The sequence below is a fragment of the Salmo salar genome, chromosome 10 (assembly GCF_965601325.2).
Source record: "Salmo salar chromosome 10, fSalSal1, whole genome shotgun sequence".
NCBI classification, from domain to species: Eukaryota; Metazoa; Chordata; class Actinopteri; order Salmoniformes; family Salmonidae; genus Salmo; species Salmo salar.
This window is the reverse complement of record NC_138300.1, coordinates 91,736,694-91,763,996: the sequence shown is the minus strand read 5'-3', so window position 1 is coordinate 91,763,996 and position 27,303 is coordinate 91,736,694. Positions and strand designations below refer to the sequence as shown.

General features: G+C 40.0%; 1 protein-coding gene across 2 annotated transcripts; it reads right to left on the bottom strand.

The window, feature by feature from the left end:
- Nucleotides 1-20,044: 20,044 nt before the first annotated feature.
- Nucleotides 20,045-26,121, bottom strand: LOC106560800 (arrestin domain-containing protein 4). Of its 2 annotated transcripts, XM_014124105.3 has the most exons (9): nt 25,772-26,121; nt 25,349-25,646; nt 22,969-23,038; nt 22,629-22,776; nt 22,195-22,297; nt 21,795-22,051; nt 21,406-21,568; nt 21,083-21,237; nt 20,045-20,965 (listed from the first exon to the last, which is right to left on the bottom strand). In XM_014124105.3, exons 2-9 carry the CDS (start codon nt 25,632-25,634, stop codon nt 20,939-20,941), a joined length of 1,209 nt encoding a protein of 402 aa, XP_013979580.2. In that variant the 5' UTR covers nt 25,635-25,646; nt 25,772-26,121; the 3' UTR covers nt 20,045-20,938. The 2 variants fall into 2 exon arrangements, with proteins under 2 accessions (XP_013979580.2, XP_013979578.2); XM_014124103.3 differs by having other exon boundaries at nt 20,045-21,237.
- Between the last annotated feature and the right edge of the window lie 1,182 nt (nt 26,122-27,303).

The window sequence follows — 27,303 nt, the reverse complement described above, 5'->3', positions numbered from 1 at the left end:
ATAGTCCCTGTGCCCAAGGAAGCGAAGGTAACCTGCCTAAATGCTTACCGCCCCGTAGCACTCACGTCTGTAGCCATGAAGTGCTTTGAAAGGCTGGACATGGCTCACATCAACAGCATCCTCCTGGATACCCTAGACCCACTCCAATTCACATACAGCCCCAACAGATCAACAGATGACGCAATCTCAATCGCACTCCACACTGCCCTTTCCCACCTGGACAAAAGGAACACCTATGTGAGAATGCGGTTCATTGACTACAGTTCAGCGTTCAATACCATGGTGCCCAGGATGCTCATCATTAAGCTAAGGACCCTGGGACTAAACACCTCCCTCTGCAACTGGATCTTGGACTTCCTGACGGGCCGCCCCCAGGTGGTAAGGGTAGTCAACAATACATCTGCCATGCTGATCTTCAACACAGTGGCCCCTCAGGGGTGTGTACTTTGTCGCCTACTGTACTCCCTGTTCACCCACGACTGCGTGGCCAAACATGACTCCAACACCATCATTAAGTTTACTGACAACACAACAGTGGTAGGCCTGATCACCAACGATTATGAAACAGCCTATAGGGAGGTCAGAGATCTAGCAGTGTGGAGCCAGGACAACAACCTCTCCCTCAATGTGAGCAAGACAAATGAGCTGATCGTGGACTACAGGAAAAGTCCAGCTGAACATGCACCCATTAACATCGATGGGGCTGTAGTGGAGCTGGTCAAGAGTTTCAAGTTCCTTGGTCACCAACATCACCAACAAACTATCATGGTCCAAACACAGCAAGACAGTTTCCCCCTCAGGAGACTGGAAAGATATGTCGTTGGTCCCCAGATCCTCAAAGTTATACAGCTGCACCATCGAGAGCATCCTGACCGGTTGCATCACCGCCTGATATGGCAACTGCTCGGCATCTGACCATAAGGCACTACAGAAGGTAGTGCGTACGGCCCAGTACATCACTGGTACCGGACCGCCAAGTCTAGGACCAAAAGGCTCCTTAACAGCTTCTACCCCAAGCCATAAGACTGCTGAACAGTTCATGAAATGGACTATTTACATTGACACCCCCCCCCCACCACCATTTCTTTTGTTCACTGCTGCTACTCGCTGTTTATAATCTATGTATAGTCACCCCTACCTAGATGTACAAATTACCTTGACTAACCTGTACCCCCGCACAGTGACTCGGTACCGGTACCCCCTGTATATAGCCTCGTTATTGTTATGTTATTGTGTTACCTTTTATTATTTTTTACTTTAGTTTATTTGGTAAATATGTTAACTCTTCTCAAACTGCACTGTTGGTTAAGCGCTTGTAAGTAAGCATTTCACTGTAAGGTCTACACTTGTTGTATTGGGCACGTGAGAAATAAAGTTAGATTTTATTTGAAAACTGTATAAATGTTTTGATGATGACGGGGAGAGTAAAGGAATGACTTTGGCTTGATGACTCATATTAGTCTTGGAGTAACTATACCTGTGTATTGTGCCTAGCTAGCTAACGTGTGTCTGTGAGATGTCTCATATTCTACACCATGTTGCTACAGTAGGAATACAGACAGTACATAATGATTGGTCATAAATGTGTAATAGCTTTTTCGTCTTTCTCTCACAGACAATACCACTTGGATACAAAGAAGTTGATGACTCTCGAGGAGATGTGGAAGGTCCCATAACAACAATCTTCCCTTGTATGAAAGTGACTCCTAACACCTCACTGCACCACCCAAACACACCATGTGTAAGTATTCCTTTTGTAGAACTGTATTTATTATAAGCTTTAGTATATTTTTCTTCTACTTTATATATGTCATACATTGCCATAACTGTTCCTGCATACTGCTGTGTAAACTCACCACGGTCTCCAGAGAAAATCAACTTTGTCTTGAATACAACAATGTCTGTTGATATGCTTTAGAATGTCTAGCCAGTGTATTATGAAAGCTAGCTAAATAGATTTTGGTTTAGATAAATGTAGTTTGTTAGCTAGGTAGTTAGCCAGGTAACATTAGCTACCTTACCTCAGCTTGTCCTCTTTTATTCTGCGCTGATGTAGGCTGATCAGATGCCTTCCTCTTTGAAGTGAAGGGGAAAATAGATAGAATAGCATCACATTTCAATGTTCAATGATATGGAAACCCCATCAGTTGAGACTTCAGTTCCGTTTAGAAATCCTCTGTCTGAAAGTGCTGGCTACAAACACAGACATTTTGATATTTCTCACATCAGTTGGATACACCTCCACGAGGCAGTCCTCCATGTCCTGAAATCACTATGAATCATGGATATTGTGGTTTGCTTACAACCAGGAAATGTAGCTCGTCCGTATCTACCGGTGAGATGCAGAAATTCTCGTATTTGCGTGTAGTGAGGAAATTCAGAATTTTTATGACACATATTATATGTTAATAACATTAATGGACATGTATAGAGCAGTGGTGAAATTTCCCTTCAAGGACTACACATTTGCATGCAGAGAATGTTGTGATGATATTAGGTAAAACGTCAATATAATATTTTCTAAATGCTCTGAGGACCTCCAAGACAAAGTCAAATGTATATTGCGTGAACATCAATGGAAAATTATGTTAAACCTAAAACAAATATGCTATGAACATCATAAAAACATACTTTTTTTGGAAATTGTGGCAATCTTCGTGAATATCTCAAGAATATTATTGCAACATTAAGGGAATGTCCTATGCAACCTTAGACATTGTATGAATGTCATCAGAACAGAGCATGTTTTCTGCTTTAGGAATCTCTTGTAATGGACTCACACTGTTCCCACAACCTAATTAAATGTTCTGGGAACCTTCAAAGAACTAAAATAGGCTGTTCTGTCAACATTCTTGCAAGATCAAAGGAATGTTTATTGCACCCTGATACAAACATTATCTGAATGTCGACACAACTGGACATTTTCAGTGTTTTGGGAACTTCTCTGGTCATTTCCCCACAATGTTCCTACAACCTAAAGAAACATTCTGGGAATCTTTACAGAACAGACAAAATGTGTTCTGGGAACATTCTTGTAACATCAGGTGAATGTTTTTTGCACACCCCAAAAAACATTGTAGAATCATCTGCACAACTCAACAGTTTTTTTTGTGTTTTGAGAACATATCTTTTGTGATGTCCCCACAAATCAAATCAAATGTTATTTGTCACATGGTTTGTAAACAACAGGTGTAGACTAACAGTGAAATGCTCAGTTACGGATAATTTTCAAAAAACGCAGAGTAAAAGATAAAATAGAAATAGTGACACAAGGAATAAATACACAGTGAATAACAATAAAAAGTGGCTATATACCTAATTCCCACCAGACAATGATCCCACCACATTTTTCCCAAACTTGGAAACCTATAAAGAACAGACACAATGTTTCTGGAAACGTTTTTGCAACATCAGGCAAATGTCTTATGCAAACATTGTTTAATTATTAGCACGACTGGACAGTTTTTGTGTTATGAGAACATTTGCTGCAACCTAATGAATGTTCTGGGAACTTTCACAGAATCTATTTTGGTTTGCTGGGAAAACATATCTGATACATTGTGTTACTACATTACCTGAAAACCTAATGAGAACTTTTGGGGAATGTTGTGTGGTGGTTGTTACAGATGTTGTGCACAGCATTTTAGTGAATGTTAGGAGAACATTCCAAGGATATTTCATTTAAAAACAAGTAAATAAATAAAGATTTGAATGTTTTTGGAATGTTATCATTCTAATGTTAGATAAAACCCTAACTATAACTTAATGGGAATCTTAGCTGAAGTTCTGAGAATGTTTCCAATTTGCTGGGATGACTGACAATGCATATTGATGTAGTTTGTGGACAGCTTGTTGCAGCTACAGTTGTCAAAATAAATTGTTACCCATGTATGGATTCTACTCTCAGAACATCAGTTTGACCAATACACACCAGACTAACATGCGTAGCACTACCATAATTGAAAATAAGACTGAATGAAGAGCTCAAACAACTAAAATCCTGAGAGGAATAATTTAATGTACCTAAAGTAAGGGTCAAGTTGGAAGTCAAGTTTTTTGGCTTGTAGAGAGCAGACTACAGAGAGTCATTATTTGTGGAGAGTTTAGGGCCCTGGGGATGAGGGAGTGGGCGGGAGAGGCAGAAGGTGCGCTGAAACGGAAAGCACGCCAGTCCCGCTCACCAATGATGCTCAGTGAATCTGAAAGGTCATGTCATGTTTTCTGGCAATTGACTCGATGGGTTTGGATTCTGCAGCATAAGGCCGGGACATTGTTATGTGTTTTTTTCTGCTCTGCACGTTTACTGGGAAATATGCCCCTGGGTTATTTTTCTCATTGACCTTATTACCCTGCACGGTGACGAGCCTGCCACACTACTTGCTATCTCTCAATATTTCTCTTTCACAGATGTACACATCCATGTAGCCTACAACAATTTATTTCCTTCCCCCCCATCTAAACCTCTATGCTCAGTCATTATTAGGAAAGAGACTGTTTTATGTTATTTATTTAACCCTTATTTTACCAGGTAAGTTGACGGAGACGTTCTCATTTCCAGCAACAACCTGGGGAATAGTTACAAGGGAGAGGAGGGGGGATGAACTTTATCTTAAATGTAGCATTTTAAGTGTATACGATATATGATATCATGGACCTACACTTAATCGTCAATTTCCATCTCAGAGGGGCATTGTTATTTGAATATCTAAATGGATGTTATCTGAAAGCATTTGTATCCTTCTGGTTATAGGGATCACAGTTTCTGCTATAATGTTATAGACGGGGGTTTGCATCTGCCTGTCCCCATCCCTCTAAAAGGAGACAAACACTCAGGGTTAGGACAATATTAGCACATTTAATTAAGGCCAGGCACCCTTTCCCCCTTAATCACATCACAATCAACTTTTGCCAGATGAAGGAAGACACAAATATAATAATTTTTTGTATAAAAAATACCCTGAAATATTGAATTACAATATGCAAATAAAGACATTTTTGGCATAAAAAAAAAAAACGTTATCTATAATAATAATGTGACAACATATCAACAATTCCCTCCGTAAAAGTATTGGTCGAGTCAAGGGCCCCAGGACCAGTGGAAGCAAAATAGCCCCATAACATCGAAGATCCACCACCATATTTTACAGTAGGTATAAGGTTATGCATATGCATCCTTCAATGCCAATTCCACCATCTGACCATAGCACCTGTTCCAATCCAAGTGCCAATGCCGTTTAGCAAACTCCAGATGTTTACATTTGTTGGTTGCCCTCAATGAAGGCTTTTTTCTGTCAGACCTAATTGTGTGGCGTCTAATTGTAGATGTGGAGACCCCAAAGATGCTACCAAGTTCTGTAATTCTCCAACTTTGGTGCTTGGATTTTTCTTTGCCTCCCAAACCATCTTCATCACTGGGTGTGGGGACAAGATACACTTGTGTCCAGTACCAGGTAAGTTTACCACTGTTCCAGTGGCTTTAAACGTCTTAATTGTTGCCTTAATAGATTGTGCTAAGTGGTATATACATTTTTTTACCCTTTGCCTGATTTATGAAGGTCAACAACCATTTTTCTCTTTTTGTTTGTGAATTATTTGCCTTTTCCCATGTTTTTTTTTTTTTAACCTTTATTTAACTAGGCAAATCAGTTAAGAACAAATTCATATTTATTATGACGGCCTACACCAGCCAAACCCAAACAATGTTGGGCCAATTGTGTGCCGCCCTATGGGACTCCCAATCACAGCCAGTTGTGATATAGGCTGGATTCGAACCAGGGTCTGTAGTGACACCTCTAGATGCAGTGCCTTAGACTGCTGCGCCACTCGGGAGCCATCCATGGTGATGGATGACAAAAGTTTGACATGTTTACTTCAACAGGAAGCCATGGAAGGCCACAATACATTCCTTAAGCTAAGATGAATCATTTTAAAAAGTAAAATGTTAACGCTAAACAATCTTTAGGGGTGTCAGTAATGTTTACACCTATCTTTTTGAGAAAAATGAAGTACTTGTTAAACAAGAACTCTTTCTCAGAACAATTGTATTAGTATAAAATACAACATTTCCCCCTTTTTTTCATACAATATTGCTCAGTATTTGTATTATTTTATACAGTCTTTTTTTGGATCTTTATTAATTAAGGGTGCCAATAAGTTTTGACCTGACTGTAGCTTTCTGCCTGGGGGGCATTCTCTGTTCCGAGTAAATTACTCGGATCAATGTTATCTTAACCGCTCCCCTTTATTCATCATCTGGGACTTAAGGTAATCCAGATCTCAATAAAAAATGTTTCCACTTCAGGAATATTGTGAGCATTAGAGCAGTTTCACATGCTTGTGTATCTTTGTCTATACAGACCATCACATATGTTAACCTATTCTTCTTTATACACATCTCTGTATCTTTCTTCAGTGCTTTGTTTACACAAAACAATATATGATTTCAGAAGGTGCGAGAACATACATACACTAGTGAGAACAATTATGAAAATAGTTGTCATCCTCAAGACAGTAGCACACTACAGAGATACACTCTGACCACATACACTCTTTATCAGCCCTCTCTTTCCTGCCTTTGCTGCTGTGGATTTGTGCTCTCCAGTGGATCGGTGGCTGAGCTCCAGAATCACTTAGATCATTTTACCCGGGGCAGAGAGGAGCCAGTGACCCTGCGCTCGTCGGGCAGGGCTTTATGCCTCGCTGGCTTCCCTGGTGTGACATTTCTCCTGTATTTGCCCCCTCCCAACGCCTCCCTATGTAACCGCCACTGCAGTGCAGAAAAAAGAGCATTGTCTGTACAAATATCAATCAAATGAACAGCAGCTGGGGTCAATCTGCTGTCAGAGCCTTCCCCCTTTGCTGCTCCAGCTCTCATGTAAAATGACAATAATGACAGAATGTCAGAAATGCTATCAAATGTAGTCAGTTTTTATGAGGAGGAGAGACATTTGGTTCTATACAAGGATCTTGTATCTGTCCACTTTCGATCCCTCATTACCTGACCCTAAGACACTCTGCACCTCTCTCAACATGATGTGTGTGGCCAGGAAGGCCCTCCCCCTGTGAAGACAAATACAGCCCCTGCTATGGGTCATACAATGGTCATGACATTATTTAAAAGATCAATTGTGCCTTAAAACTCTGCCTCTCCACCATGGGGTATGGTTGGAACAGATGGGTCTTATGCAGAGTGGCTTTATATGTAAAGAGGTTTACAGACATTGATCTAATGAAACATTTACATTTTGTTCCTATGGGTTTGAATCAGCTTGGACTAAAACAATCCTGAAGGGTCTGGTGGATGCCATCCTGTTGACTATATACACATTTCTAATAAGATGATGCCCTCAGTACTACTGAGTCAGAACAGCCTAAAATTAAAGATACAACTAAATCTCTTTTTCTCTGGGAGGGGTAGCCAAAGCCATTGCTACTGTAATTTTCATATTTGTTTGTGCACAGACAAACATTTTGTTATTATTGTTTTTTCTGCAACCATCTGAATGGAATGAATATGATAGTTGCCGGTCATTTATAGACACAGCTAAAGTGAATGTTATAAGCTAGGAAACTAAGTAATGCTGGCAAAAACCTATTTCGTGAAGTGTTTAGTTGGGCTCCTGGGATGGTAGTGTAGTGTTGAGTGCATGTGTTGTGGACATTTGAGAGACTGTGCCAGGGTTGAAAGGCCTGCATTTGCCTCATATTCTATAAAGCATCTGTCAGGGGAGTTGAGAGGAAAGGAGGGGGGTAGGGAGGTAAAAGCCAGGACACGCTGTGCTGGGATCAACACGTGTCTGCAAAAGCCTGGAGGTTCCACAACAATCTGTTCCACTTGGTTTACTCCTGCGCTGTGACCTCGATTTTTGACTGTTGTTGGAGCTTCCTTGCACTCCGCGTTGACACAAGCACAGCACAGACAGCTACCCGGCCACCCGCCCAGCCAGCCAGCCAGCCAGCCATGCAGCCAGCCATGCAGGATTGGGTCTGGGTGTCTGTGTGGAGGAGGGACAGAGTGGAGGAGCAGCTCAGCTCTGAGACAATAGAGAAGAAGAGGGGAGTAGGAGCTGTGTCTGCATTAGTGTCCCTCTGTCCTGGGTTGCATAGTATATCAGTAGAACTTGGCACTCCTGAAAAAAGACACTTCCAATTGGGGTCATTTGGACCTCTGCCTCTGGATTTCAGATAGCAGCTCTGTGTAGGGGTCATTACAGGCTGAAGGAATAATTGGTAATTGAGTAAAAGGCTTCCCTAGCGGAGGCAGACAGAGCAACAGAACACTGCAGCAACACTAGGGGTCAGTGGCCATCCATGTAAACATGTTGTGGGAGTGTAGAACACTGTTCCTATATGCTCCAAATTAAGAACAAAGTTACAGTATGAGGACAGTTGTTCCAATACTACGAGACACAGCTCATCTACTGAATTACAGTCCATCGCATTTCTAACTGTATTTATTAAAGATAATGATGATGATGACCATGATGATCAAATATGTTTAAAAAAAAAATATATATATATATATATATATATATATATATATATATATATATATATATATATATATGATTTATTATCACAAATAGCTGTAGCATATCTATTTGTGCATAGGGAACTCCCATACAATTAGTCACATCCTTCACATCCATCTTTCCTTTACCCTCACACATTTGGTACCAAAAGACTTATAGTAGTATTCTCAGAACAGGTCTGTTGCTTTCTCTTTTCCCCACTAAAGTGGTAGAGCAAAATAGTGGTGACATGGTGGTCTAGTAATTATATAATTGTTTGAGCTATGTCTTTCTTTGATTTATGGTGTTGTATCAGTGGCTGACCTGATTTATAATGAGGTCTCCCCACTTGTGAAAATATGAACCTTAACTATGTGGCACCAGCCCAATTATTTCTTTGTGAGGCTCAGGCTCCTGTCGACATTGATGGTGTGCATCGCAAATAGCTGCCATCCAAGCTTTCGCCTAATAACAATAATATGATCCATCATTTTAGATTGGCGCAATCGCACCTCCCACCGTACACTCTTTTTTTATTTACTGTAGAGATCCATGTAATATAGATGCACCCTCATTTGTTAAGATTCTAATCAGACATTATCACTAATGGACCATATTTGTATGTAGATGTTGTTTTCTAGAGGGGAGGGAGATCCCTGGTATGTTCTACCTGCCCACTGTTCGCTGGTGGTGACTGCATAGTGTGTCTGAAAACCACAGGAGCAGCTGGGAAACAAAGGGACACCCCCTTCCATAAATCCTGCATGCCTCCCATTATCAAGTTCAGGCCACAAAGTCAAAAAACTGGGCCCTAAGTGGAGCAAGTTGCTTGGCACAAGGACAAAGCTGACAGAAAACATAAGGCCCCCACACTCTGTCTGGACAGCAGGAGGCCAGGAGCGCTGCGTTTGAAGAATAGACTGGGCCGCAAACACATCCACTATACAGATGCGCTGCCCCCTTCAAATTAGCACTGAGCAGGGTGACTGCTGCTGGTAGCTGATGAAGATAGGCACGGCTGCCACTATTTGTGCCGTTAAGGAATTCATCAAATTAATTACTGGTGTGTCCAAACACCTATCTGATACCTCCTTTATTTTGAGGCCTGTAAATAGGGACTCAGACTAGGCCTGGCAGAAGGGCCTAATACACCCAGAGTCCCTCCATGCACATCATTCATTGAAAACTTTGCCGGCTTGACAAATTGGAATGATGAATCTATCTTCTATGAATAGCTTAGGAAAAAATGCATAATCAGTCAAAAACATAGACACAACATCTCTCTCTGGCTTTGCAGCGTATTGCGATCCATTAGGGTGAGAAGGCATGGCTTTGGGAAAAGACTTCCCTTCGCTCTTCCAGCTCGATTGATAACTTTGGCTTCTGGATTTAATAGAGTGGTCAAGGTGGAGCTGTTCCTTTGTATAGTTCAGGAGGAATAAAACAGGTAGCATCATAAATCAAACTGTTGTTCTTTGCCATAGAATATAGATGGACTGGAGTCTATAATCTCTCTCATATCATACCAATACTCATAGTCATTGCTCATACACTCTATTTTATGCTTAACAAAATTAGTATCAAACAGGACAATTAAATAGCTTATGTACTTCATGTGGAATTACAAAAATGATTAAAATTTTGTTACACAAGCTATCTATTCTCATAGGAAAGCATAAGTCTTTGGTTAATATGGTTGCAGTGTGGCTCAGTTGGTAGAGCATGGTGTTTGCAACATCAGGGTTGTGGGTTCGTTTCCCACGGGGGACCAGTACGGAGAAAAAAAAATGTATGAAATGTATGCATTCACTACTGTAAGTCGCTCTGGATAAGAGCGTCTGCTAAATGACTAAAATGTAAATATGAAGTAGTTATATAATATTGCATGACATGAGGGGAGGGGTATTTAAAGCTATTCTGAGAGAGAACATTATGCATCACATGATTAATTATATAGTTGCCTTAACATTTTAAAATGATGGTTTTCCCTTGAGTTTCATCTCGATGCCTTATTACAGTAGCTCCACTTACTGAAGTTTAGTAGGCCCTATATGCTACTCCTTCTGGAGGTATACAAAATAACAAAGGGTTCTTCTGTGTGTGGTTTGATTTAGAGTGCATTTATTGATAGATACTTAGCAGTAGCAGATCACAAGGCCAAAACCACAATACATTTTTTGGGGGGGGATATACACATCATATATCTTATCCCCCTCCAAATGCCTGTCAAATTTGACTTACTAGGCCAGCAAGATTACTGTATTTTTCATCAGAAACAGTTTGCATACAGAATAAGAGAGCTGTGGGGATGCGTGACCAGAGCCTGGGGTCTTGGTAGGGCAAGTCAGCGGTTGTCTGTACAGTCTGACAGGTGACCAGGTGGTGCTGTGGTGAATTATTCAGAGTATGGGTGGAGAAACTTACTGTTGTTCACAGGTTTAAGGTGTTACTGGTACGGACATATGCTCTCACAGGTCGCATAGATCTTAAGAAGACTAACACAGAATAGTAATCTTGTCACAAAAATAATCTTCATGTGTATAGATTTTTTGAGTGGAGTTGGGGGTACTTTTGTGATCTGAGAAAACAGTATCTGTCGTGTTACTAAAGTATACTGTTTACACTGTTGAACATTGGTTATTAAAATAGAAACAAAACCTACAACAGAAACGTGTGTATGAGTGAATGCGTGTGTGCAAGTGTGCACAAGAGCTCTTCTGTGCACATGCAGAAAATGTGTGAAGGTTGCTGATGTGAAGGACACACCTTTCCTATGGTAAGTAGTCATTCTTAATAGGTTTTGGTTTGGGTGTGAAATATGGGTGTGCCAAGCAGGTATGTGACATTACTGTCATCCCTTGGGAAAACTGTAGACTGATATCAGTTCAGAGACAACCAAGATAGGACAAGGAGCCCAAAAAATGTCTCAGATGGATGAAAGTCCACCCAAACCATAAAACCTGCAAGACAATGAGTTTCCCTATACCCTCTAAGAACTGCTCACATGTTCATCATATTGATTGAATTGTGTTATTAGGTGGATTTCTGAAGGTACTGGAATCGAAGTTATCAAAGTTATTTTTTCTTAAAAAAAATATCTTATCGTTATATGTTATTATAAACCGTGTGGTTCGAGCCCTGAATGCTGATTGGCTGAAAGCCGTGGTACTGTATATCAGACTGTATCCCACAGGTATGACAAAACATTTATTTTTACTGTTCTAATTACGTTGGTAACCAGTTTATAATAGCAATAAGGCACCTCAGGGGTTTGTGGTATATGGCCAATATACCACGATTAAGGGCTGTATCCAGGCACTCTGCGCTGCCTCATGCGTAAGAACAGCCCTTAGCCGTGGTATATTGGCCATATACCACACCTCCTTGGGGCCTTATTGCTTAAGTATAACTAGATTATAATTATTTTATCAAATGTAATGATTCCAATGGCTATCGTAGGTTTTCATCTCATACTGTGTGTTTTGGCTGTTATCTTCAAAAGTTCAGAAATTACCAGACGTCTCTTATGTATGCATTTTAAAATGTACTTTACTTAAGTCCTGGCTTAGAATACATGTAGTATCAAAATGTATCTACTAAACTTGTTCGTATACTTCATTTTTCAATACATTGCTCAAAGCACTTTCATACCACTGAAAAATGTAGTTAGCAGAAGTTTTCCATAAACCACGAAGCCACGTAATTTTAAGGCTTGAACTAACCATGACTCCTTGAATGATTATTCATTTCCCCAAACTGTTTTTCTACTGGCCTTGAATATGCTTAGCTGTCATGCACCAACTGACACATTTTGTAAATGTACACATATAAATAGTATGTTAATATAGGGGCACCACACAACAAACTAGCATAGATAAACTTGTAGAAAATAGAGATTTCAGAAAAATCCAAATAGTTTTAGAATACTGCTTTGTTATATTAACACTGTAGACAGTAGCAATACGATTAATCTACAGTGCATTCGGAAAGTACTCAAACCCCTTGACTTTTTTCACATTTTGTTACGTTACTGCCTTATTCTAAAATGTATTAAATTCATTTTCCCTCATTAATCTACATACAATACCCCATAATGACAAAGTGAAAAGAAGTTTTAAGAAATGTTTGCAAATGTATAAAAAAACTAAACAGAAATACCTTATTTACATAAGTATTCAGATCCTTTGCTATGGGACTCAAAATTGAACTTGTTGAACATGTTGTTTCCATTGATCATCCTTTAAATGTTTCTACAACTTGATTGGAGTCCACCTATGATAAATTCAATTGACTGGACATGATTTGGAAAGGCACACACCTGTTTATATAAGGTCCCACAGTTAACAGTGCATATCAGAGCAAAAAACAAGCCATGAGGTGGAAGGAATTGTCCGTAGAGCTCCGAGACAGGATTGTGTCAAGGCACAGATCTGGGGAAGGATACCAAAACATTTCTACAGCATTGAAGGTCCTCAAGAACACAGTGGCCTCCATCATTCTTAAATGGGAGAAGTTTGGAACCACAAAGACTCTTCCTAGAGCTGGCCACCTGGTCAAACTGAGCAGTCGGAGGAGAAGGGCCTTGGTCAGGGAGGTGACCAAGAACCTGATAGTCACTCTGACAGAGCTCCAGAGTTCCTCTGTGGAGATGGAAGAACCTTCCAGAAGGACAACCATCTCTGAAGCCCTCCACCAATCAGGCCTTTATGGTAGAGTGCCCAGATGGAAGCCACTCCTCAGTAAAAGGCACATGACAGACCACTTGGAGTTTGCCAAAAGGCACCTAAAGGACTCTCAGACCATGAGAAACAAGATTCTCTGGTCTGATGAAACCAAGATTGAAGTCTTTGAACTGAATGCCAAGCGTCACGTCTGGAGGAAACCTGGTAGTATACCTACGGGGAAGCATGGTGGTGGTAGCATCCTGCTGTGGGGATGTTTTTCAGCGGCAGAGACTGGGAGAAAAGTCAGGATCGAGGGAAAGATAAACGGGACAAAGTACAGAGAGATCGTAGATGAAAACCTGCTCCAGAGTGCTCAGGACCTCAGACTGGGGTAAAGGTTCACCTTCCCATAGGACAAAGACGCAGAAGTGGCTTCGAGACAAGTCTCTGAATGTCCTTGAGTGGCCCAGCCAGAGCCCGGACTTGAACCCGATCGAACATCTCTGGAGAGACCTGAAAATACCCGCGCAGCGACGCTCTCCATCCAACCTGACAGAGCTTGAGAGGATCTGCAGAGAAGAATATGAGAAGCTCCCCAAATACAGATGTGCCAAGCTTGTAGCATCATACCGAATAAGACTCGAGGCTGTAATTTCTGCCAAAGGTGTAACTTGATGAAGAAAAAAAAAAGTTATACGTTACAGACTTATTCTAAAATGTATCAAAATGCGGAAAAAGTCAAGGGATCTGAATACTTTGTGAAGGCACTGTAATGGCCCATTGGAATCGGCACAGAATGAAAATAAATCACAAGCTCAATTTCCACCTCTAATGATCAAAGTACAATTTTTATTTGGGCAATATTCTGATTGAAATTAAGAAAGTGGACAAAATATCTCATGTCATTTTACTATCTCAGAGAGCCAGCAAAATCATTATTCACGAGTTTCTGCCCTGAGCTTATCGCTTGCATTAACTCCAAAATATTTATTCTTCATAATATCAATCCCAGGAGCGCTCCAGGAGATAGAAAAAATATAAATCAGGGGGAAATCTTGTTAGCTGGGATGAAGTCGGGTTTTAGTGGAGTGGAAAGTCAGGCATGGTGTCGGGGAAAAAAATATGCAGTGGTTTCCCTGAGATATTTTTAGAAATCTATTTGTTTACATAGCTGGCACATATGAGGAAATATCAGATGCCCTCTGTTCACATGAGGTACATGTTACAAATAAAAAAAGAAGCATTTTCATATTTATTTTACTTAAGGACATCAGACATGTTGAATTAAATGAATGTAGCCTTTCTACTAGACCTACTGTATAATTGATTAAGACAATCAAATAACAGTTCTATGGTAGTGTAAGTTCTTAATATGCAGCAAAATGCTACTATTCACCATAGGAAAAAGTGTAGATTCAGAGTATTGTTTTAACAGCCTTGGCTGATGTAATGGAGTGGTTCTTTGATTGAAATCCTTGTCATGGAGCGTGACATGAGTGTTTCCTCTCCAGTCTCCTATTATCAGCTGAGCCTGTGGTGCGCAACCTAATCCCTCTTCATCAACGCAGTGTGGGCAGCAGTCGCCAAGATGTGACCATCAATTAATCACCCCCTACCCCCCAGACCAATCCCAGCCCCTGCACAGATGTGAGGCCTCATTGCTTTTAAACACTGCTTTTAAAGATCTGGTACAGATGTGAGACTGGCGCAGACTGGCTGGGGCAAAGGGCTTCCTGTGGCCAGTGAGGTTGTCCCCAGTATGAATGGCAGCCAGCCCTGAGGAGAGGTCACGGTGAGAGTGAGCACTAACAGATTAACCGCTGAGCTGAGCTTTAACTACTTCGGGTCATGCCTCAGACCCTCCTGGAGGAGTAAGTATACATCTGAGGAGTTCACTCCTCTACTCCAGCACCACTGGCTGTGGTAGTATATCACTAGTAGTAGTCTGTTACCAGTTTGTACTACAGTCAACTTTGCCACTGCCACAAGTCTTCTTGGTGGTAGTAATTTTGTGCATTGACCATTTTTTTCAAAACCCTATTCGAAAGTAAAGGTTCTTTTATGATAGCTCATGCAGACTACATTGCATGCCTGAAGAGTCAGAGCAGCTGGCAAGTTAATTTGCTCAGTTTCAATGTCTGGGTTTGTCTGCTCACCAGCTAAGCTGCTTTCTGAGAAACCCATTGTCTCATTAGACTTCTTCTGAATATGAGATGAAGCAATTCCCTTGAAGCCCTAAAACACAAGACAGAGTTCGCTCACCTTACGTTTCATTAAAAAGCAGGTAACCGTCATTTCAAAGTGCATTTTTCAGTCGACCCCTGCGCTTTCAACTCTCTCAGAGTGCACTATACTTTTTAACACCTAGCTATATAATATTCCATGTAAATTTAAGCATCTGAAGTCCAGTAGCTTAGAGCACTGCAGAACAGAGGGCTGCAGAGTTCATAAATGAGTAAGAATCTCCAAATGAGTTTGCTGACCCCTTAAACTCCATGAAATTAATATAAGCAGACATCCTGCATGCTGAGGGCCACTGCAAAGCTGGAGAGGATCACTTAAGCTCTCAGAGTTTCCTACAACTTTTATAAGCTGACTTTCAAGACACATTGTAGCCGCTTATTGATGGTGACAGGGAGCAATATGGAAGCAAATAAACCTTTACTGCCTTCACTTAACCCCTCGTACAAGAACAGGGGGAATACTGGCATTGCGCCATGTAACATCACCCTTGGTGCCTGCACAGGAAACACAACCCCAAGGACCCCCGTCCTTGATTTAAGTAACCTAGTCATCTGTGACTGCCCTGTGAAAAGAGGTTATTGAATTATGGTGTGTGTGGATTCTTGCTTTTTCTTTCTTTCTTTCTTTCTTTCTTTCTTTCTTTCTTTCTTTCTTTCTTTCTTTCTTTCTTTCTTTTTCTCTTTCTTTCTCTCTTTCTTTCTCTTTCTCTCTTTCTTTCTTTCTTTCTTTCTTTCTTTTTTTCAATAAACTGAAGTGTTTGGTAGTTGCTGTATTTAATTTAGCTCATCTTTATTCTATATGATCTTGTGTTAAATGCTAATAAGCTTTTTGGGACACACTTAAGTGTGGGCTTTATTAATTACAAAGACGTGAATAACAAGTCCTGTATGATTTATATGAATTCTCTGGTTGCATTTCTCTGTATAGCTATGCAGCATTTCTCTGGCATCATATTTAGTCTGAGAGCAGTGTTTTCTCTGATGGGAAGTTACTGTAAATCCTATGGGACCTCTTCATCCCTCACCTTCAGCAGTGCACAACTACTGAGCCAAGTTGAATCCCTTGTAGAGTTGCTTTTCTCCTCAGTCCTGCTCTAGACAGTGACTCTGTGAAGAATGTCTGGATATGATTTGAAAGTTTCTGAACTATAGTTTACCTTATCTTAACTAAAGAAGGTTTATTCACATGGCCTGTATGTCAGTTCTTCCATTTGGTTGAGATTACAACACCTTTCTTTCGTTACTTTACCTTTTTACCTGAAAATGCATAAACAGTTCTCTGAGTTCTCATAATTATTTCCGCTAGCCTAGGAGGGTGGATATTAAGTGTGACAATATGCCAAGACAAGTGCACTTCTCCACTTTTCCACCCACATGAATCTTAATGCTAGTTATAAAAGGTGAAATATGATAAATCTGTGGTGTCCCAGAGTGTGGATATTTAGGCAGTTATTAACATGAACAGGCCTCAGGAAATAAAGAGAGGGAAATGACTGTTTGAATATGATCAATTATAGAGAGACGCCAGGGGTGTATGCTTGGGGTTAGCCATTACAGTTAGACAGCTGGCTCAGGTTAAGCAGCCTGTTTTTTTAGGGGGAACGGGGCAGTTTGATAAAGGAAGACACACAAAGGTATTTAATGAGGATGAAAATGGCTTCTCCCACAAGGATGAACTTCCACTAATGAGTTTCCCCCTCAATCCTGAGAGGGGATTTACAGGAATAATCCTAACAAGTTTTGACTTTACGGGGGATAGGATTAAGTCACATATTTCAGTTTTAACTTGCGGTGAGAAAGTGGCAGGGTGGAAATAGCCCAAATATCTCCAAGTTTTTTTTCTGGTAGTAGCTCAGACCATGCAGACAGTTAATGCAGCCACAGATGTCTGAGGAACAGAAATATTCACTAAGAAAGAGGGGTCTTTCCACAAAATGAACCAAACAGATTGATTAAATCTGAACACCTGAAACAATACATTTTAATATGAAGTTGAGAACCAGGTTCCTACTTTATACTGTATAAAGGAACTATCAATATAATGTACTGTAACATCAACTCATACATTGTTGACAAATATCTTTATTAAAGTGCTCTATACAATAAAATAATCTGTTTTGAAAGAATATGGTCCTCAAGTATTTACTCAAAATCTGCAGTTAAGTGTCACACTAGTTTAGAAAAAGTGAAAATATGTCCTTGGTCTACAGACCAGTAGATGGCAGACTTGTCTTGTTCAAACCATATGCTACACAACAACAAAGTATGTGATGGCTACTCCTATCACTGTGCTTCTCTAAACCAAGGTCTTCCGACAGACATCAGATGGCAAATATGTTTTTGTTCTGGGTTTGTTAGTTAAGTGCACTAATATCATGCCACTGGCTCCCTTAGGTACTCTATTATGTTAACTCTGGCATTTTACTATTTTGCTTTCAATTGTAGACTGGAGCTACATAAAGCTAATTGAGTGTCTTTTGATCCACCATTACATGTATGTGCTGTGCATAACCCTGTAGTCCTTAGACTCTTAAACTGTAATGTGTTACCATGAAGAGCCAAGCAGATCAACAACATCTATAGAAGAAGCATCAATGAGTACATATTCATGCAGTACATAGTCATACATGCAGCGCTTTCTGTGGAGGGGGTTGACTAACGGTGAAGGATAGTATATGGTACATTGAGCACATAATGACTGACACAGTCTATGTTGTCTTCATTCAGAATTCTGAGCAAGGGTGTGGATTAACTGATTTCTGCTGTCAGGGAGGGTGACAGTGGATAAGAATCCGACGGTCTGGTTTGTGAAGGTAACCACTGCTTTATTAGATCCCCATTGGACCATAAACTAAGCTGTCACATCCTGATGGGCTCTCCATGAATACAAAGTGCCAGGGGTGCCAGGCTTACAATGTTTAGCCTCCAGCACAGATATGAGGGAAATATTACAGACAGTTTTTAGAGTGATGTTCAAACCTCACATACTGTAACACTCCAAAATTCTCGTACCATGTTCACAGCATGCTTGAAGCGTTAGATTAAACTAAATAAAGCAGTCTCACAAATGTGTTCACGCATCACTACGCAAGGTACAATATACTGTATGAGAAATCAGCAAATTCTTTTCATGGACTTTGTAAAATCATCATTTCCATTTACACAATATTTTGATTGGTTAGGTATTCTCTGTTGCTTGTAATTTTTTCTTGACCTTTTTTATATTCCTACAGTATGACGCATTTCAGAAGGTAACAGCTGGCCAGGCAATGGCCACATCCTAAATAATGCAAAGCCCTGATAAATATTGCACATTCACTGTTACTCAAAAAAGAAATAAGCCAACACAAGATACCTCCTTTGACTATAAGATACCTCCTTTGATCTCCACACATAAGGCAAAATAAACATGTTTCCATTTTGTATTTGAATGGAATGAACATTTGTCCACCTCAAGTAACATCTTTAGATCACAGATGTGTAAGACAATCAACAATGGAAGTGGCAGGACTCCTACATTAGATAATGGGGAACCACCCAGACAGACAAGGTATTTTAAGTCCTGAGACATAAATAGGAGAGAAGAAGTCTCATTTGGGAAGTTGGGAGTGTATTGTTATTTGGCGAGTTGGTAGAGGATCTAACGTTGATTATTGTTGTTCCTAAACTTGACCTTAGTAACCCCACCAACTACTTAAATACTCTCTGAGTAGTTGATTACTACAACTATACTGAACAAAAATATAAATGCAACATCAAACAATTTAAAAGACGTTACTGAGTTAGAATTCATGGAAGAGAAATGAACATTCAATTCTCTGGCAACAGCTCTGGTGGACATTCCTGCAGTCAGCATGCCAATTGTACGCTCACTCAAAACTTGAGACATCTGTGGCATTGTGTTGTATGACAAAACTGCACATTTCAAAGTGGCCTTTTATTCTCCCCAGCACAAGGTCCACCTGTGTAATGATCATGCTGTTTAATCAGCTTATTGATATGCCACAATTTTCAGGTGGTTTGATTATTTTGGAAAAGGATAAACGTTCACTTAAAGGGATGTGAACAACTGTGTGCACTACATTTGAGAGAATTAAGCTTTTTGTTCATATGGAACATTTCTGGGATTTTTTTATTTCAGCCAAGAAACATGGGACCAACGCTTTACATGTTGTGTTTATATTTTTGTTCAGTGTATATGTAGCGTAGCTTCCCTCTGACAGGTGAGGTGGATATCTGGTGTGTTTCCCCACGTTGTTCAGTGATTTACATGGCTGTTTACAAGGCTGATCTGTGTCCCTTGTGGCTGTCCTGTTTACTCTGTGCTGCTGGGAGGCAGCTGACCACTAACGTCACAAATACATCATCTGGAACCCTATCAAAAATGTTGGGTCGGGAATCTGAATAACAACCTCTTATTCATAACTAGTCAGGACTAGAACTGTGCTTGAAGTACTAAGGGCATCATCAACTTGTTCGTATTTCACAATAATCTTGTGCATTCACTGGTTAGCTTGTGGATGATAATGTTTAACTGTTTAAACTAATGACAATGCAGATTAAGTTTAAATTAAACATCAAACGTTGTGTTTTTGTTCGAGGAAGAACTAAAAGTGAACAATATAAGCATTGTCAAATGATTTTATTCAAACTTTTTGTAAAATTACAAAAATACAAGTTTAACAGAAACCCACTGGGTTCAGATTCACTGATGTATGTAATAGCAACATGCCATTCTGATAAAATGTAACACATACAGTAGTATGGTAATATGTCTTTGTATTCATCCTGCAAAAGTATACATTTCAATAGATAAACTGGTAAATAGCAACATGATAACTTACATACATACGTCTGTACCTGGTAAACATTCACAACACTGCATGATCCAAGGTTTTCCCCAGGCACTCACAATTCAAAACCAACAATGTAAACTCAACATCAGTTACATTTCAGATAAGGCAATACATTCTGAGAAGGAACAACTCCAAGGTCAAAATATCCACCTGGAATTAATACCTTTGCATAACCTTTGAACTATCAAAGCATATTACAGTTTCTGCTCAGACATTTTCAACTTTTTAGTTACAATGTATCAAAAAGAATGCCAATGTTGTATTATACACCCTGAACATGTGGCCCACTGCATCAGGAAAGGATTCACGACATAAAGGAATAAATCTATTATAGATTTCAACAACAAAACCTGTTTCAGTAGCTCTCAAAGTAATTTACATGATATACAGTAGATAACACACCTTATCTTGTATAATGTTGCACCCACCTGCTACAACAATGTGCTGTGCAGTAATTCCCTTTCTAATAACAGTCATGTAAAGAGTGCGCTCCATTTCTCAACACAGCCTAGTATATAATTATTCAAAAAATACTGTTAATCTGCTTTTAAATCCAAAGTTTAATTAGTTCAAGACTTGATCACTCTATATTACACTCTTTCCACCACGATATACATATTGTGCAACATTGCAATTTTGCAACATTGCAAGGCTCAACATTTTGCCTAGCTATGGACTGGGTGGGAATCAACCTGTTATGAATGAAGACAGTTGTTAGAAAGCAGAAAAGTAACATTTAGCCTAAAGCACTACTCAGAATAAGTCAAATGTTTAGTTAACAATGTGAGACACCAAATGTGAGAACTGACCTCAGAGTACAGTGGTGGAGGCTGGAACCTGAACTCCTGGATGTAAGCAAAGGCTGGTCCACCAAGCTGTCTCTCCAACTCCTCGGACTGAGAGTAAGAGGGGCTGTGCAGTTCACACTCTTCCTCAGACACCACATCCGCATAGTTAGGGGGGGCTGGGGATTAACCAGAAGGTCAACAACGTCAGAATCAACTTTGTATCTACTCAAAACTGTGTTGGTGAAAGCTTCAACACAAATACATGAAATTAGACCATGACAATGAATGGGAGTTCATACATGTTTGTGTTTGTGTGAGAGCATTTTTGTAAGGCCTCTCCTTACCTTCAGGCACTTCAGGAAGCGCCAGTGCAAGCCAGCTCATGTCCATGCTGAAGTGACTGCTCAAGCTGGAGCTTCTGCTGTCAAGGCCATTGTATGGTATACTGCCAATCACAATGGGAAGCTCCACCTTGAGTTTCTTAGCACCTGGTATCTGTGCCATGACCTCCACAAAGGAAAGGAAATAAGCAGGCATACGTTATACCATCTGAATGCTGACTTAGTTGAACACACCTTATTTACCTATTACTTACTGTAGGATACACACTTCAAGGGGAAAACCATGCAGATGATATAACACAACACAATGTAGTCTACAATGGCATTATTTACCACACTTTAACAATGTAATAGATTAGAGTAACAAAGTATCCATAGAAAAGGGCACTCACTGCCAGGGAGTATTCTACTCTGATGACTGAGGAGTTGAGAATTGAGGCAGAGACAGGTGGGATCTTCAGTGTTTTTCCATTCCAGGTGTCTGTGCAGCCTGATGGAATGTGGTTACCCCTCACACTGGCAACCAACTTTGTATGACTTTTTGTTTTGCCATTTGCCATGAAGGTCTGTATTTGGTAGATAGCTGCTTTAGGCACAATGAGTCGAGACGAATAGTTCTCAATCACAGCATAGATGGGAATTGAATCTCCTAGAATGAAGAAATGAATCTTGAGGAAAAAAATGAATCTTGAGGACATTGCACTATAATTTAACTGTTGTTATTAGAGACATAACACATCTTCATTCATTATAACATAAATGATGAAAAACAAACTTTAGAAACATTGTTACCGTTACAGTAGCCCCTTCTGTTGATGTTGACATTCAGAGAGATGGGGCCTGAGGTAAAAATCCAACAGCCAATCATCTTCTTGTTGTTTGTAGACACAGAGGACTGCAAAATAATAACAAATGAGTCAAGGGAGATTTCCAAGAATGCTACTTTCACTTAACATTTTGCTAAATGTTTTGTGGTTACTGTCCGATACACCAACAACATTTAAAAGCAGTTCCCATAGTCACAGATTTGAAAATCTAAAAGGTGTCATCTATGTTTTAATAGACAGCAAGATGGTTGAGAGCCAATGTGTTGCATGTATGAAAACCAAACTGACCCTCCTTTCAATCCAACTCACATAATGGTTAAAAACATACAGTAGGACAAAACATACAAAACACACAAACTGACGTGGCAATGCAATCTATTTTGAAGACTTATCACTCACCAGTAACCACGGGGAATTGACATCAATATGGCTGATAACAGAGAATTCTCTGTTGACAGTTTGATCTTGATTCAAGGGCCTCTGTAATACAGCTGTCACCTCATAGCAAACACTCCCATACTTCCCCTTGAAAGAGGTAACAAGGGGCCTGGAAGACATTATGGAATGTCACTCATTATTCGTTTGACAAAAAAGCCAAATTAATTCAGGCATGCTGAAAAGTATTCAATGGAAAGTCTCCATTAGCTGTTAAAGTTAGTACAGTAGCCAGACATCATCATGAGGCAAATCAAGCTTTGATTGAATAATTTCCTATTCAGTCTGAACAGTTTTCACTCACATTTGAGTGAGCTCCACATGAAAGGGGAACTCATAATGCCCTTCATCAAGACTGATGAATTCCTCACCATCTGAAACAAAAGACAATTCAGTCAATAAATATAGTAATCAACATTTTACAACAATTTTATTATAATCACTGACTGGAAAGCATAGGGCCTGCTAAAGGTCTAGCGATTCCATAACTTCCTAAAGGTAGTGTACATTACAGCCCTGATAAAATTCTTTGTTACATAAAAATCCAGCCTGGTCTCATAGACTAGATATAACATAGTAATGTAAGGAGGGTGGATGGATGGATGGGTAGCTGTATAACGCGAACGTCTAGCAACTCAAAGGTTGCGTGTTCGAATTTCATCATGGACAACTTTAGCAGCTTAGTAACTTTTCAACTACTTACTATTTTTTTGTTCTTTGCAACTACTTAGCATGTTAGCTTTTATTAACAAACTAGTATGCCATTTGTAAATACAAAAGCAATTGTAAAATTACGAGCCTAGTTGGTTTAGCCATGGAAAAAGACAGGAACCTTTCCGCTAGCATGATTGGCTGAGATAATGGATGGTTTGGACGTGCCGACAGATGAGTGCAGATTGGTCTGCCATGTAGCATGCTTCTGTCTATAACATGAGCTGGTCAGTATGTGTAGATAATCCTTGCTACCGCTGCTTTTTTAAAAGATATAACGTTAGCTATAGAGATCTGCAAAAGTGTTGCTTCTGCTCTCAACAACTTTGCTGCCCAGAATTTAGCAGGCGCTATCAACAAAGTTCAGTGGGAAAAAGTTTTGATGGGCTACTTTTCTGCACAAGGTCAGTGTGAACCAGAGTTACTCAACACAACAAGCTGTAGCTAGCTACAAACCTAATGGAAAAGAGACGCTGCCGTGAAGCGTTCATCCATGTATACGGGTAAGAGTCTTGCTACATTTTCAGATATTATACGTTTCTAATTTTGTGAGAAAGTCGTTTTCATTGCAAGTTAAAGCTTATTTGTTCGGTAGTTAGCGAACATTCGTTTGCTGGCTCGATAGATACATTTGGTTATGATCTGTGTAATAATATTCATTGTATCTCAGAAATCGAGTCGCATTGCTAGTTATAGCCTAATGTTAGCTAGCTAGCTAACATTACACCTAGTTGGTTAGCGTTTAGCTACCTGCAGATTCATACTCCAGCATTTCATGCATAGTGGCTAGCTATGACAATCCGTTTGCACTGTAGCTATGGGTTGGGATTACGGTAAAATGTTTAGCTAGCTAACTACATGTCTAAACAAAATACCACTTTGCAAGAGAATGATTCCATGACCCATCAAGTTAGACAGGTGTGTCTGGGGGTAATTATGGCCATCTATTGTATTTTATGAACACATGTTCATGTCCAGACAATAGTGACCCATCCACTTAGCTAGATGTGTGTGTGTGTGTGTGTGTGTGTGTGTGTGTGTGTGTGTGTGTGTGTGTGTGTGTGTGTGTGTGTGTGTGTGTGTGTGTGGGGGGGGGGGGGGGGGGTTATAGCATTTATTTCACATGACCCATACATTTAGATAAGTGTCTGGGTAAGTGTAATCTAATAATTATAAAATATTTATACAGTATTTTTAACTGGACACTAACAAAGTCAGATTAGGATATAGGTCAAGGACTAGATTTTTTTTTAAACTAGAGTTTATCTTTATTGTAAAGAGATTGGTGGGGCTAAGACTTAAGAGGGTGTGAATGATGCTGAATAGGTGTAGACAAAGAAAAGCTCTCCAGTAGTTGTACCAAAAACATGTCAAGGCCATTTTCTCAACAAAAAAGAAGAAAAAAAAGAAACTGGAGTTACAAGTTTATCAACTTTCAAAGCAGAATTATGTTCTTATTGTTGCTCAACTGCAGTGTATAATATACCATTTTGTAGCTTGGAGTGTCTACTTTTATCCAATGTAAAAAAAAATACACAATTTCAAAGCCTAGCGAACATCTAGCAACCCAAAGGTTGTGTGTTCAAATTTCATCAGACAACTTTAGCAACTTAACAACTTAGTACTTTTTAGCTACTTACAACTACTTAGCATGTTAGCTAACCCTTCCCCTAACCTCATTCCTTTTAGCTAACCCTTCCCCTTTAACCTAACCCCAACCCCCAGCCTAGCTAACGTTAGCCAGCTAGCTAACGTTAGCGTTAGCCACCTAACTAACGTTAGCCGCAGCAAATTGGAATTCATGACAGATTATACATTTAGCAAATTCTTAACATATCGTACAAAATGGATTATGGACATCCAAAAATTAATACATACCATACGAAACATATCACACTAGATGGAGTGTTTTGAATTTACGTACAGAATAATACGAAATGCTCTGAGACCAGGTTGCAAAATCAGATCAGTACCTGGTGTTTCTTTGAGAGTTTGAGATATGCTGAAGTATTCCACCTGCTCACACTGAGATGATGTGTTTGCTATAGCAGCACTGCTCGGTGATGATGCTTGTCGAGTCCCTTCACCCCAACAGACCTGGGCACATCCTCTGGTCGATATTTTGACAGCTTTGATTTGTACCGACACACCTGTAGACACCTCGACCACAACGTGTCCAGATAGAACTTCACCAGCACTGTATTCACGCTTGTCTTCATTGTTGAACATGATACAGAATACCTTCACTTTGTCAGCCATCGTTGGACGTTACTTATGTAAAAGGAGACAGGTGGTTTTATACATAAGCCTATAATGATGATGATCAGAAGCTCTAACTTTCTCACTAGAATAGATTGCCTATCGACTAGAGTAGAAATATGAAAATCTTAATTTACCTGTTGTCCTGGGATTCGATATGGGAACGTCAAGCTCGAATTTGGCAATGGACCAGTTAGTAACACATTTCATGAGAAACATTCAATAGAATAGGTCAAACACAATTGACATGATCATTGTTTTACATTAGTGTAATTGGGCCAATTTCCCACGCTGTCCAGAGAAAGCGGGGTTGCAGAGCGAAGGATTTAGCTACACCCAGAGAGCTCAGGGGCGTATTCATTACGCGGATTCTGTAGTAAAACATTCTTAAACCGAAGAAAACAGAACGAAACGGGGAGGGACCTACCTGAATTTCTCCAATAGAAACTCTGGTTTTGGACTAATGATTACACCCCAGCATACGCAATAATTGGGTTTGACTTTGGAACGTGTAGGCTCTACCATTGGACAGAATATTCACTGTGATGACGGACTGTACACAGCCAAGAAAGTGCGATATTTACCAACACGCATGATATATTGCATTGGTCCAATGGGGGACAAGCCAGTGCGCGTGAACAGTTGAGTCCTAAGAAGATTCGATTCTGTCTTTAGCGCCAAGGTGGGCGTAGTTTCTAACGGGTGATTAGTGATTGCATTCGTTTTGGAACCGGGCTTCATCCTATGAGTCACAAAAAAAAGTGAGGTAGGTTATGCACGTGGCGTAATGTTTAGGATACTCTGTTTTCACATATGCAAAAGTGTTTGCTTTTATGGAAAAGAGATGTTGTATGTTTCTGAATGACGCATCACGCTGCCTTGTTGACAACATGACTGCAATGCAGAATACGGTCCGATTTTAGCAGGCTGCGCCTCCCTCACCGGCTTCGCCCGTGTGTTGCATTGTGGGTATACCAATTGTCTGATTTGCGACTACATCAGAGACATTGCAGTATGAAGATGGGCAGAAACTGCTCCAGTGGAAGCTGGTGGGAGGAGCTATAGGCTCATTATAATGGCTGGAATGGAATTGATGGAGTCCAGTGAAAAACGTGGTTTCCATATCTTTGATGAATGCCATTTATTCAATTCCAGCAATTACAATGAGCCCGACTTCTTATAGCTCCTCCTACCAGCCTCCAGTGTGCGTTTCCAATAGAAATCCCCAATCACACTTGTAGGTGGTGTCATGGCAACATTGGCAGCTAAATTCATGGGCAGAAACATCATCTGGTCTAACGGTCTGAATTGTGCATGTGCAAGTCCTCAAATCAAAGACACTCCTTCGATATAAAGTTGTTTTTGACAAAAATGTGTAATTTTGTCACTTTCATGTTGTTGGAGTAATAACTACTGAAGACATTGGCATGATTCTAGGTTGTGCCTTTTAGATTTAATAAAAATGTACAACAAAGGAAACATTAGTCTGCTTGGTCTGTTTCACAAGCGTTCCTGGAAGTCTCGCGATTTTGCACCTCTGTGTTTAGAAACTCTGTGACGACATGTCAACTGCATGACCTTTACAACCACCATGTGATCAAAGGTCATGAACTTTCGACTGCAGTCAACTGGAAATTTCTGCAGTTCCTCCTCACCAACTGCAACTTGA